The 14,442-nt window shown below is 34.4% G+C and overlaps 4 protein-coding genes across 4 annotated transcripts; 1 reads left to right on the top strand and 3 right to left on the bottom strand.

The window, feature by feature from the left end:
• Window positions 1–256: 256 nt before the first annotated feature.
• Window positions 257–1,547, bottom strand: LOC125064975 (GTP-binding protein 10 homolog). Its single transcript, XM_047672340.1, has one exon. The coding sequence runs from the start codon at window positions 1,456–1,458 to the stop codon at window positions 298–300; it is 1,161 nt and encodes a 386-aa protein (XP_047528296.1). The 5' UTR covers window positions 1,459–1,547; the 3' UTR covers window positions 257–297.
• A 456-nt stretch (window positions 1,548–2,003) lies between these two features.
• On the top strand, window positions 2,004–5,347 carry LOC125064976 (post-GPI attachment to proteins factor 3). The gene is made up of 7 exons (XM_047672341.1): window positions 2,004–2,211; window positions 2,753–2,907; window positions 3,102–3,254; window positions 3,561–3,685; window positions 4,169–4,302; window positions 4,570–4,771; window positions 4,993–5,347. Exons 1-7 carry the CDS (start codon window positions 2,076–2,078, stop codon window positions 5,051–5,053), a joined length of 966 nt encoding a protein of 321 aa, XP_047528297.1. The 5' UTR covers window positions 2,004–2,075; the 3' UTR covers window positions 5,054–5,347.
• On the bottom strand, window positions 5,342–9,352 carry LOC125064706. The gene is made up of 4 exons (XM_047671889.1): window positions 9,296–9,352; window positions 9,114–9,210; window positions 6,722–9,009; window positions 5,342–5,982 (listed from the first exon to the last, which is right to left on the bottom strand). The coding sequence occupies exons 2-4, from the start codon at window positions 9,196–9,198 to the stop codon at window positions 5,431–5,433; spliced, it is 2,925 nt and encodes a 974-aa protein (XP_047527845.1). The 5' UTR covers window positions 9,199–9,210; window positions 9,296–9,352; the 3' UTR covers window positions 5,342–5,430.
• Window positions 9,353–9,908: 556 nt separating this feature from the next.
• LOC125064683 lies at window positions 9,909–13,794 on the bottom strand. Its single transcript, XM_047671866.1, has 3 exons — window positions 13,701–13,794; window positions 11,095–13,322; window positions 9,909–10,808 (listed from the first exon to the last, which is right to left on the bottom strand). The coding sequence occupies exons 1-3, from the start codon at window positions 13,786–13,788 to the stop codon at window positions 9,996–9,998; spliced, it is 3,129 nt and encodes a 1,042-aa protein (XP_047527822.1). The 5' UTR covers window positions 13,789–13,794; the 3' UTR covers window positions 9,909–9,995.
• Between the last annotated feature and the right edge of the window lie 648 nt (window positions 13,795–14,442).

Genomic DNA, 14,442 nt, shown 5'->3' with positions numbered 1-14,442 from the left:
GCCATAACATATAGAAAATCGTACCCTTGAAAATGAGCACTACTATTTATTAAACATAAAATAATTTACTAATGAATATGAACAACCATTTTGAGAGTAATGTTAAATAATTGAATGCTGATAGCAAAAGCAAAGATTATGGTTAAACAGTATTCAATTATGTGTTAATTCTGCTACATTTGATTTGATCTTGTTAAATTCAGATATAATTTATGCCAATTTTTACAAAACAAATGAAAGAGTATAACATTTCATAACTAAATTATATTCTCTCAATACCTACAACACCCATAAATATTAAGTTACTTGAGGACCTCTTTCTCTAATTATGGCTCGATTTTTTCTTAATAGTGTACTTGGTTCTATGATGTCTGGATTGTTTTCTTCAGCATAGTCATCAAGTCTTTTCCTCAATATTAGTTTTAATTCATCTAAACAGCTGCCTTTTAAGGCTGAAATGCCAATTATATCTTCAAATTTTATTATTCTCTCTGGTCTAATTTCCTCAGGCATTGTTTTAATCACCTCATGGATATTTTTCAGAGATTCCTTGACCTCACTGAATGTTTTATCAGCACCAACTAAATCTAATTTATTAACAGCCAGTATTGCAGGTTTATTCAATAATTCTTCATCATATAATTCTAATTCTTTGTTGAGTAGTATGATTGTCTCCAAGCAAGTTCTTTTTGGATATTTGGGACTAAGTCTAAAGCCTTCAATATCTGCTATAAAAAGTAGCAGTTTAGTTCTCTCCACATGTTTTAAGAATTTATGACCCAATCCTATATTAATATGTGCCCCTTCGATGAGTCCTGGAAGATCTGCAATCGTAATTTGTCTCAGATCATCATATTGTATAGTACCTTTGTTAGGTTTGATGGTCGTAAAAGGATAACTAGCTATTCTAGGTTTCGCTCTAGATATTGCTTTTAAAAGTGAACTCTTTCCTGCGTTTGGAAATCCCACAAGACCAATGTCAGCAATTAATTTTAAATCTAGTCGGATGTGATGAATTTGACCAAAGTGACCAAGGAAATCATTCTCTTTAGTCCCTCCAGGCCCACCACGAGCTACTATAAGCATTTCATCTTCCTTATCAATTGAGCCCAATACTTTTCCATCTTCTCTAAAAATAGTCACACCGAGTGGAACTTCTAGTTTCACGTCAGCACCGGGATTGCCGACAATTTTTGTTTTTCTGCTATCTTCACCGTGTCCCGCGGTAATAGTTTTGGCGCGATATTTATTCATGATAGTCTTTAGATCTGCCTTCTCTTTCCCAACGCAATATATACATCCTCCTTGTCCACCGAGACCACCGAATTTCGGTAGTCCGGTGCCTCCGGTACCACCTTTTACATGGAGTCTTACGGTATCAATAAACTTATTTCGAAGATACTTTCGAGGACGTTTTATTTCTTTCACGGCAAGCCACGTTCTACTAAGAAAAACCATTTTGGAAGTTTCTACGAACTAAAGCTCTTTTACATTATTTACACTTTGTTTATATTTTTAGGTTAACAGTTTATGTTATCAATCATGATATTAAATGTCAATTGTCATTAAGATTTAAGACAGACATTAAACGTAAATCAAGTACGTTAGGTTCTATTGTCTATGGATGGGTAATGGGTATATTAAATCTTAGAAATGATATCATGAAAAAATACTAAATATATAATTGTCTTCGATCGATTGTCAAACATAGGTAAATAAGTTTAGGATATATTTATAAGAAATATTTACAAATATAATCATTTTGAATACTAAGCATCCGAATTTTAAATTTTAGTAATCTTATTTCATAATCGATAGATTGTAATATTTCAACTTGCAAGTTGCAAGTAGCAAGTGAATGTCAATTGTCAAATTATTCAAGTAAACAAGTATAGATATAAAAAAATATATTATCCATCTCTAAGAAATTCGTTTTATGAAAACCAGCAAAAACATATAAAAGAATAATAACATATAACTATGTTTTTTACGGAATACAATAGCATATAAATAAATACGCCTCAGTTTCATTTGATTTTTAATATAAATATCTTAATTCCTAATTTCTTGGAAATATGTATAAATTTGAACATAACATTTCTATATTTGTTTTTATCCTAATACTACCTTTTATTTTGAGTAGCGACGGCGACAGATCACCTTTTTATCAAAACTGTGTTAAAAGTTGTAGTAAAGCCAACTGTACATTAGGCAAGTATTTCCTTAAACCTAAACAAAACAATTATTTTTGGAAGCAAAAACAAATTTATCATCATAATAAGGATTTGGTTATAATGACGCGATTGTCTTTTTAGTTATATTGATAAAGCTCGGATCTTAGATCCAAGAGTGAGACCTATAAATGGTTTTTGAATTTCTCTATCAAGAAATTCTTAAATATTCTCAGTAAAAAGTTGAAGCTTAAGCATATAATAGTTTTGCTGTAGAGACTGAACTCTATAGTCACTTCGGATTACTGTCTCATCAAATCTGGAGAGTGCAGGATTTGTAAAAGCATCATATCTTATCTCACGGGCAGTTGGTTGTTCATTGTAGAGTCTAATGTCTACCGTGACCAAATTGGTCAGGTAGACTTCATTGTTTTAATGTTATATTGCTTAATATTGTATATTATTTATATCTCCACTGCTGGAGTTTTGCCTCACCCAAGGCACGGTAGGAAGTGTCCTACCAATAGAAAAAATAGTATTATAATATTATCTTTATTTAAATTGAATACAATTTTAATTAGAAGGAGCATTCCAAGAAGATTCAGCTAAAGTGCAAGATAAATGGAATCGCTTGCTCAACTGGAGCTGTAATGATGAATGTCGCTACCAATGCATGTGGCGAGCTGTCCAAGCTTTCCAGGAGAGAGGGTATCAAGTACCCAAATTTCATGGCAAAGTAAGAATATATGTATTTAATTCTGTTCAACATGATATTTTTGCTTAAGAAATGATGTTATACTGATTAAAAAATAAGTAAATATATTTGATATTTCAACTTAGAATTTCAACAGTAGAACACAAAGGTCTTACACAATACATATAATAAAGTATATTGATAATTTGTTAAAGCCAAAAATGATTTCTTTCCAGTGGCCATTTAAACGCATCCTGGGTGTTCAAGAACCAGCATCTGCCTTTGCATCTCTGCTAAATCTGATAACTCACATGTACATGTATTCCAAGTTACAAGAAATATCAGTGAGGAGTACACCACATGTCTTGTTCTGGCATGCCTTTGCTGTGGTATTTGAATAATATATTACATAATGTACTTCTATAATTAGAAAGTCCTGAAAAATTATGTTAAATCCATAGATATTTTATTACTAGTTTAGTAGTAAGTCTTTGTGCAGGTGTTTCTGGGTTGGTACAGTCCAGTTATCACCTATTTTGCCAATCTGCTGTTCAAGCAACAGTTTCCATTACTGTGTTCTGGTTGATAATTACTCTATTTTTAAATGGCTTTGTTGTGCCAACTCAACATAGATGATTTTAGATGACTCTTGTTATATTATTATTGTTTAACTTTATTAATTCGCATAATTTTAGGTTTGTATGAATGCATGGATCTGGTCCATAATATTCCACACGAGGGACACTGCTTTCACGGAGTTCATGGACTATGCATGTGCTCTGTCAATGGTTATGAGCTTATTCATAGCCGCTGTCGTAAGGTAGGTGACACATAATCTTTTAAATATGAATTGAATGAAATTATAAAACATGATAACTATCAGTCATGGCATTCTCATATTGGGATGGGGGTCTTAAATTTATTAAATAGGGAGGTGGGGTTTAAGCGGAAGTCTTCTATTCTCATTGGCCAGTTGATATTTGAGACATCTGTGGTCTCCTGTGGTATCTTTCTTGCTCATAACTCAGATTTTTGGCTACTCAACAAATAGACAAAATATTATTTCAAATTTACGAAAAATCAAAGTAGTAGTTAGTATACTGCTCGAGAGTGTCCTACTGCTGACTTGTTCCACCACGTTGATTTAAAGATGTGGAAGATTTTCGTTCGACATATTTTTTTCTTCTTTACTATGCATGATAAATTGTAAATAGAATGGCAAGTTCCCAGGCCCTAACACGTAAGCATAACACGTAAGGATTCATGTTTTCTAGCTACTAATAATATGCTCTCAACTTTACAGAATATTATACAGGAGGAAAAAGCTAGCAGCGATACTTCTGTTTCTCACGTTGGCGTACTACGTGGAGCACGCGCGCTACCTCTACTCGGGTCGGATCGACTACGACTACAATATGCGAGTCAATATATTCTTTGGTGAGGACAACCGACAGTGTATACTGTTTTATTCAAATCTAAGTTACATTTCAAATTCCGTAGTTTTATAAGTTCTGCAGAGCGACACTCCGAGCGACGGGAGTCGATATAAAATTATTATCGTGCAATCGACACTTATCGGGCACCTCCAGCACGCTGGCTTAATGACAAACTCAAAAACGACGAGCATTTTTAGCCGGAGCTAAGTGCTTTTTCCGGTAGTCTAGTGAAGCGAGCACTAGCACCCCGCGTGACTGGCACCCTCAGGCGCGGCGGGCTCGCTGCTGTGGCTGGGCTGGGCGTGGCGCGCGCGGCGGGCGCGGCGCTACGCGTGGCGGCTGGCGGCCAGCACGCTGCTGTCGGGCGCCGCGCTGTCGCTGGAGCTGCTGGACTTCCCGCCGCGCCGCGGCTGCGACGCGCACGCGCTGTGGCACTTCAGCACGGCGCCGCTGCCGCTGCTGTTTTACAGGCGCGTCGCGTACATTTTGTCTATGTTATTTTTTCTACATTTGCTTTCTGGAACGGCCTTCGATTAACGTTTCGTTCCCATTATGTTACATCATAAAATAAATACAGACCTGATAACTTCTTGAATATTTTTATTTAATTAGCAGTAGACAAAAGTGTAGCGTTTTTTGTATATTCTTTTGTTAATAAATTTTCTTGTTACAATTTTTTTTTTGTTTACAGATTCGTAATCGATGACGTAAAATATTCGATGCCATCGCTGAGTATTAAGAAGAGTACGTAAAATGTAAAGTAGAGGGGAAATGCAACAAGTAGTTCTTGCTTTTTTGATACAGGGCTTTTTGTGTACATTTTGTCGACAATTATTAATAGTAGCCTTAACAATTTGATAATTCTTCAATTCTTGGCTCAGATCGGTCGCCCTACCGACCCTCGTCTGTTCCGAATTCTCTAGTCTAAGTGATACGCATAAATATATCTATTTATGTTTTAATTTTTCTAAGGTAATCGTTCTATCGTTAGCTATGACATATTTTAAGTAATTTATTTCAAACTCACAATAAAGTTCTAATAAAATATAAAAGACTTTTATTTAACAAAACAGTAAAAACACGCAATTTAACAATTGTTAACATTCGACGCGACAATTTAGGATACTTATCAACTCTCAAGGATGAACTTCTTCCATTGTTCGCCGCAGTTGACTCCGAGTTTGTGTTTCTTAAGCCACCCGAGTCTCTCCTTGTTTTTACTATTCTTGGCGACATTTTGTTGAATACCAATCTCATTTTGTCTGATGGCATCGTTCGTTCTATATTGAGTTGGTGTTTTGTGATAAACGGCTGCATTTCTCGCTTCGAAGTCCGTCCAATATAACGGTCTTGTAGGAATTTGGTTTGAATGTGTCACATTTGGCCTCTCTGAAGAACATATACTTTCTCGCTGTTCGCGGAACGCTAACCCTTCGTTCCACTGCCGCCTGAATTCTTGTTCCAAATATGGGGATCGCTTGGTCCTAGCGCGATCATATGGAGCTATTGTTTTAGCTTTTTTATAACGGCTCGGTGACACATTTGCAGATTTTTCACTATAGACGGTTTCATAATCGTCGGAGTCACTTACTTCCTTTTCTGTCGGCATTTCTTTTTTCTTTTTAAATAAGTTGACTGATTTTAGCATTCTGTTGAAGAAACCTTTCTTCGTTTTTCTGTCCTGTAAATTGAATTAATTTGGTATAAACTAAATCAACAATAAAATAAGTATAATTAACTTTTACTAAGATTCTATTCTTCAAGAACTTCGTTTCGTTAACGTTTATCGTTAACGTTAACGTATATAACGATAATGTTTTTAGAAAAAATAAACAATATATATCGGAATTTTAAATTATTTTATGGTTACACAATACTAATAATATGACAGTTAGCTGATAATAATACAGTCATAATATCTTTATTTACGATGCTTCAATGGTATACGTATATATATAATACGATACCGAAAAATATATTCAATTAAAAATATATATTCAACAAATCTTATTATTAATTGAAAGAATAATTTTGGATAAAGACGCCTGGATTAAGGCTCGTGTTCCCCCACACAGGACTAACTAACACGTAAGTAAGTGTTCAGAGAAATCTAGAGCACTTGTGGAAATGCCAAGACTAGTGTATTCTAATGCTGGTCGGTGGATACATATGTGGCAGATTTTCAATCAACAAGTGCAGGATTCCTCACGATATTTTCTTTTACTGCCCCGAACAAGATGAACTACATGGAAATCAACGGTACACGTCTGGGTTAAAACCCAAGTAAGCAAGTATTGGTTAAGATTTACATGTTTTAACCGCTGGGCCCTCTCGGATCGTATTGTCGGAGAATGAATTATTTTGGAGAAAAATAATTAATATCGAAGGAATGGTTGAATAATATTTTATACAAAAATGACCTGTTTATATTCCTCTTCTAATACCAATGTCTCTACGCTGTCGGTTTCATCGCTTGAGTCATCAGTTTCATTTTCAACTTCTGCGATGGAATCCGAACTGTGAACACTGTGAAATTTGAATCTTTCTCTCTCGCAGTATCTCTCATTATTATTTAAATGAATTCCTTGTTTCGATTCGTATCCTATCTTTGTTTGGCTTAAATATGACTGAATAGGAGAAACCTTAGCATCAACTTTAATATCTATCTTGTTTGAAACTCCTATATTTTTAACTTCTATTGTGTTGGAAGAAACGTTATTAGATGGCTTAAGATCATTGCATTCGCTTTTTGAACTGTCTTTATTAGGAAAGTCCATGTTTATGGCCATTGATTTATATATTTCTTTAATAAGTTTTTCAGTCTCGCTGCTGCTCGATATTTGTTCCCTGTCAGTATTAGTAGCCGCAGTCATAGCATGTCTTGTTTGTGGCTTGTAAGAACTTTTCTTATAGTAACAAGCACACATATGTCTTCCTGGCGCAGGTTGTATAAACACAGGATAGTTTTGTAAGCATTTAAGAGGTTGGTAGGGAACGCCAGTGACACCGTATGGGCTCTGAGGTGTTTGTTTTGAACAAGAAGCAAGCTGAGAGTTTGTGTTGTAAGAGTTATTGTAAGTGTAGCTGTGAAGAAAGGTGGAATCACCCGGCAGGCTGTTCTGTGATGCACCTTTTTGAACGACAGCATCTTTTTTTATTACTTCATCCGAAGTATTATTAACTTTGGTACTTATTTTCACTTCTTCTAAAACAGATTGCAATATAGTCTTTATCTGGCTTAATGTTAGCTCTCTATAATCCTCAACTTTATTTATATCTAATTGTGTGCTTTGATTATTAACATTCAATTTGTTAACTATCTCGTCTGTGGCAACTGATTCATGTTTTTGCGATATTGTAAGATTTTCGATTTTTCGCGATTTAGTGGGTCGGGGACATTTTTTTGGATATACGTCACTAAAATCAATACAACAACTTTTAGACGTGACACTACCTGTCTGTTGATTTGGCACTCTTGTATTTTCCTTTTTTTTACTTGGCTTAACAGATTGATTTGTTCCTCTCAAGAACATATCTTGTAATATTTTGTTAGTACGCCGTTTAACCGGTATTTCAGCCTGATAGTTATATAAATAAGGCTGAAATTTTTGTTTCGTTCGTAAATGTTCAGGCCAGCATTTCATTTCCACACTCATTTCATTTTCCAATTTTTGTTCATTATTATTTTTTAACGTTTTATTACTATTTTCTTTAACAGGTATTACGTCGTAGTGATTGGAATCGTAATAAGAGCTAGTGTTATCTAGAGATGTATGTAGTTTTGTCATTATTGAGTCATAATCACCTTTGGTCATGTAATGGTCGATGTTCCGAAATTTGTCATGGCAACAAGAGCATGTATCAGATTCTGATTCGTATTTACTCATATTTTTATGAGTGTTACCAACATCTCTACATATAGGTCTTGAAAAATTACTCGTATTAGAAAACTCTTCTACAACCTCATTAGGATCATACTGTCTTCGAATAATCTTATTTAAATAAGATATACATACTTCGTCGTTGTTACTTATAGCGCCGTTGTATTTTAAGGAATCGTCGGTTATTTTAAAAGGGTTATGAGCCGTATGATGCGCGTAGTATACTAGATGTGTTTTCATTTTATTACTACCCTTGCAATTATTTTTTCTTTTTCGTTTTCTGAAGATATTTCTATAACGATCAAAAGCAGCAGTACTATCGTTATTACAATTTTCACGAATATTAAACTCATATTCGTGTTTATTGTTGGGTGTTGTTAGGGCCGGAAAAACAAAAGAGACATTCGACTTCCTTATTCTGGAAGAATAATCTCCACTGTATGACCCAAATTGTGATGACCTAACTTTGTCGTTTTGTCTACTGGTGCAATAGGATACCGTACTAGACCTCTTATTGAAGCCTGTTCCGTTTCTCTGAGCTGAATTTACACCATTGGAAGGTTTATTATTATTGGGAATATTTTCTGATTTTTCGTTCGCTTTATCAGTAGGAGCAGGAGCAGTGTCAGGAGCAGCAGGAGCAGGAGCAGGAGCAGGAGCAGGATCAGGAGCAGGAGCAGAAGCAGGAGCAGGAACATCAGCAGGAGAAACATGCTCATTAGCTTCGTGTAATTGCTTTTCTAGACTGATAATCTTTTGTTGCAGGTCGGTTACGTCTATTGGAATACATGATATAATTTTCACCTCTGTCTGTGACGCAGTATTGCCTGTGAAATGTTAAATAATCAGTAGTGTATTGTTTTAAATTTTTAATAAAAATTAATAATTTTAATACAAATTAATAATTTTGTACAAAAAAAAATTATGTCACCTAAGTTGAAAGCCACTCGACGTAAAAAGTTTTCAACACCCTTAAAACGTTGTTTGTATGGTTTTTGGAAGTCATCATAATCCATTTTGAAGAAACACTGAGAAACAACACACTATTTTTATTTCAGGTAAGCACACCCAGGTTCAGTAGACAACGAATAGAAATACGATACTATACGATACCTTCTGTTACTCTTTATAAACAAATGATTTCATTTTGTTACCTATATATATTCATTAAAATTTTGATGAATTTTACATTATCTTTTAAAGAAAAATCTGAGTCCAATGAGATACTACGCTGTCAACAATGTCGACACTTGAGTTGTCATCTCCGAAGAGAACAAATTAAAATTAGTCTCGTCTAAAGTAAACCCTTTTTGAAGAAATTGGTAAATATTGGATAAAATATAATTATACAATTTTTTTCACTATTTGTCATTATTTTCATTGAATATTATTGTAAAGAAAACGACCATGTTCAAGTTTTATAAAATATGTGTTATATATAGTCGTGTTCGTTAAATTTGCTATGAATTTCACAAATTATTTAAGTGGTTCTATTATAAAACTGTATTATTAATAACTAAGGTAGGTTTTCACTAGATTAATTAATGTTTTCGATTATAAGATGTTAATTTGACTAAATTTGCGATAACCAATCAAAAGCAAAGTAGGCGCTGTTTGGCTAACGTCGTAGTTGATTCAGGCTGGATAACGGATCGGCCCAACCTGAAGTTTAAGCCTAGACCTCGGGATCTGTGGCATAGGCAGTCAAGTAAAAAAAACTAATATAAAACAAGTAAATAAAACTATTTAATTTAGGGCAATGCAACGGGACATAATACACAATACGTCACTGTTTAAAAAATGCACTTTACATTTACAAGAACATTCGTGGTTTATACATCTTAGGCGGGTTACCGAAACTCGATTTATCTTTTCCGAGTATTGTTTTGATAATCAGATTTCGAGGAGAAAATGGATTTCTTTTATAGAACAATTTCTTAAGCATTGCACTTCTGATTTTCATATCTCCTTGCTCTAGTTGTTTCTGAGTTTTAATAGAAAAAGCCAACGGGTCAGTGCTTTGCTGTTTAGCCTTCTCTTGCCAAGTTTTCCATAAAGAAGGCTTGTTTTGAGTTGGCGGCGTGTAGTATTGTTGACTTGTTTGGTATTGGTTTGCAGGCGGCTGAATTTTCTTTGTGAATTTACTAAATATGGACATTTTTCTTACACTTTGAGTACCTATGCTTTTTACTTCAACTTCTTTAAGACACAACGGAACTTGAGGAGTTTGTTGCTGGTGGTAATGTGGATCGTAGTTCGGACCCAAAGGCACAGGTGAATAATGTATTGGATTCCGATGTGGTGGGATCATGTGGTCATAATATAGTCTTTGCTTATCGATGAACTCATTGCGCATCGGATGTTGTGAGATATTTCTGATGTTCCTGTGATCACAATTATAACAGTGCTCATGTGAGTGAGGCGGACCGAAGTGCTGTTTTGTTATAGGTGGTGGGTGAAAGTATTGCTGGTCATGCATCGCATAGGTGGTGATATTTTGTTTAAATGGCGGTTTCTGTTTAGGTTTGACATGCACTGTAGTTTCGCTTTCTTCTTCGATAACGTCCTTCTTTTTTCGAAAAAGACGCAGCGACCTCATTACTTTTCTAAATGCGCCTCGTTTACCCTGCAAAAGGTCGTTTGATGTTAGTGTCAGACAAAAGGTTGCATTGAATTAAGAACAATATTTAATCAGGAAAAATTCATTTTTCAATAATATAAAAAGAAAATCGTTTCAAGAATTATATGAGCAAAGGTATTTCCACAGCTAGGCGTTTGCTGGTGTTCGACCGTAAAAGTCTGCCTCACCCTTTATTGGCACATTAGAAATCACACCAATGGTAGTTGATGAGTAAACTTAATATATTAACTGATTAAAATAGTATACTTAGAATTATAAATAAAATAACTACCTTTTTCATAGGAACTTCAGTACTAACATCAGATTCTGAAGATGATTCTGTTGCTTCTAAACTTAATTTTTCCAGTACCGTGTCTGAGTAACTAGCATTCGTAGTATAATAATCTTCCGAAGGTATTCTAGATCTAATCGCCTCACAGCTTTTAGAATAGCACTTCATGGGCGTACCGACATTAGCATCATGTTTGTAGCCTTTAGAGCTACCAACACTTCTGTTAGTGTGCATTTTTTTATCAAAACCACACCTTTCATTACAATTCATGTTGTTTTTATTAAAATAATCATCACCTTTACGAGATGATTTTGGATTTTGTGAAACAAATTTGTAAATTTCTTTAATGAGCTCTTGGGTTTCATTAGTCGTCTTCATTTCCGAAGTATTATAACTGTTATTACAGGTTTCCTTTTCAGGGCATGCATTTACTTTTGATTGTTTTGAGCAAGCCATGCATGTCAAACTTGGATTCGGTAACATGTACCCATTTTGAAGGCAGTTCATAGGACACAAGGGAAGTATTGGGTAACAACATGGACTTGGAAATGTTGGCAGAAATGGAGGTAATCCGTATTGACCAAAGTTTTGGTTCATACTATGTCTACTATTTGGTATCGTGTTTGCATTTACTTTGTTGCTTTCTTGTTGCTCGGTATCGATTTTGTTTGTTGTAGTAGATTTTTCTTCATGTGTCGAATCTTTCTTTATTTCCAGTAAAAAACTTTGTAAAATATTTTTAATTTCACCGAGTGTCTTATCTGTTTTATCAACACTCGAATCTGTTACTTGTGTATTCAATGTAGTATCATTATTTGAGTTGGTTGCTGGCTCATTTGTGATATTATGCGCTTGTAAGCTGGTCATAGTCTCAATGTCTTCTCTTATGTTTTTAGACTTTTCTGCTTTGATATGTATCGAACTTTCATTTCTTCTTTTTTGTACTGGCTGCAAGCCTGATAAATTATCACACTCATCTCTATAGATTTCGTGATGCGGATTTTTTTTACTTCGATTTCGAACATTTGTTAAACTATCCTCGTATTCAGTATAATTATGTACTTTTAAATTAAGTCTTGGTCTCTGAGTTCTCGGGGATGGTGGTACTTCTTTACAGTGATAAATCATTTTATTTTCGTCAAAAAATTTCCGTCTTGACTTTGGACTTGATTTTTCTTTAACAGGAACAATATCATATAATGCCGAATTGTTGTAATCGTCAACGTATCGTCTAGAATTTTTATAACTCCGATGTCCTCTCGTACTGTACAAACGTGTGTCACAAATACTTCTCATATCACTAAGGTCATTATTTCGAACATAGCGGTACCTGAACCTCCTGTTCTCATCGAAGCAACAAGAACAAAGTTCACTTCCCTCTGGAATCTCTTCTCGCATCCGAAATTCTTGGTCGCGACATACCGGTGCCGAGAACTGGCTGAAATCTGAATGTCTTTTACCAAATAATTTTACAGGTTTATATTGTTTTTCAATTATATCCGCTATAAATTTTTCATCTAAGTCTGCGATTTCGCGTTTATGTCGCCGAGATTTATTTTGCCTTTCATGGTTATCATCTTTACGTGATAAATTTCTTTTTATGATTTCTCTATCTTTGAGTTCCGTTGGGACAAGGGCCTCAATGTATTCTGTCTTTGGATGGAGCTTATGTCGATGAGTATAATAGCCAGAGTTAACATCTTTGTGTTTAGGTCCAAGTACTAACGAGTGAAAGCTAGTTGTTGAATAGATGGGCGCTGTTTTATTGTATTTCGATTTAACGTTATTCTGACGATCTTTTATTTCATGTGTTGTACAGCATTTTCTACTCTTCGTATTTAATTGTATATCCGTATTTTTTTTACTGAAAGTTGGTTCAAATGAAATCATATCTTTTTTTTCGTCATGACTTCCTACATTGAAAACGTGATGACTTTCGTCACGTTTCCGATGTTCTCTACTCAAATTATGATGTAACGATTTCGTCTCAACCTTTTTATGTTTTTTCTTTGGTTTTTCGTATTTTTGTACGCTATCGCTTTCAATGGTTTCCACAAGAGCCAAATTTTTTGAGTCTTTCTTGACAGTGTATTTGAGGTTCTCTATATCCTGGCAGTGTTGGCTAATGCTATTCAATTGCTGCTCCAATTCTTCTATTTTATTTTTAAAGTCTGCGACACTGACTCCTATACTTGAACTTGTTAAAACTTCTCCTTGTGATGAGGTACCTAAAGAAAACATTAATTTCGTGTAATTTATTCTAAAAATCATTGTATTATTTAATTTATAGTTTCAATTAACTTCTATATTTATATAGTTCTGAATCTGTGTTCGAGTCAAAAAATGCGTTTTGGTTCGACAATTAGGAAGATGCAGGGTGCAGGGGGTACAAAACGCCTGTACGGAGAGGGGGGAACCCCTCGCCGATGGTGATCAAATTTTAAGAATATTTTTTGCGATGTTAGGTCTTTGCATCCACCCGGGTGCTTGTTGTGGTCATGTCTGATAACCTTCCCTTAACTGTGTTTGCGTATACAATTTTGCATTATACAAGGAGTATAGCGCAGTTTAGTCAGGATGACTTTATAACAATACGTTTTGGTTACCTAAAGCTCTTCGTAGGAAATTCTTAATAGCACGGTATCTTAACTTCGTACGAGGTGATATGCGCCGTCTTGGAGTGCGTAGTATCATTACCCAGGGTCACGTCTGGTAAAATAAAATAAAAAATATTTTGTTTAATAAATATATTTATAAAAATAACAGCTTGTAAATGTTCCACTGCTGGGCTCAGGCCTGCTCTTTCGTTTTGAGCAGACGAAGCTTATTTCCCAATACGAATCCAATGCGTGATTGTGGATACATATGTTGCAGACTTTCAATAAAATACCAGTAATATACGAGTGAACATGTAATTAATGCATAAACTAAGAAACGTTTCAACTTGCCTTGATTTTGTTCGACGTGAAAATTTAAATGCAATTCCGCTTGGATACATCACACAAAACAATTTTCATATTTTAATTAAGCTAATTCTCGGCTAAATATATTGTTCTTAAAATTAATTTCTATTTTGCGCGATAAAATTAACTTTTGACTTTTAAATTTATAATTTGACATAATTGAATATTATCATCATGATGTGATAATTTGTTATTTGAATATGCCAGATATATATTTTTATGTAAAATACGTCAAGTACCCCTTAGAGAAAGAATAACGATATGAAAAAATTATACTATGTATATGAAGAAATTAACATATTTTTATACAACATATAAACCAAATAAAAAATAATTAAAGGACATAATATTTTTTTAAAATAAAGCGTTTTAAATTTAGAATCAA

The sequence above is a fragment of the Vanessa atalanta genome, chromosome 6 (assembly GCF_905147765.1).
Source record: "Vanessa atalanta chromosome 6, ilVanAtal1.2, whole genome shotgun sequence".
NCBI classification, from domain to species: Eukaryota; Metazoa; Arthropoda; class Insecta; order Lepidoptera; family Nymphalidae; genus Vanessa; species Vanessa atalanta.
This window is presented reverse-complemented; position numbering and strand designations above follow the sequence as displayed.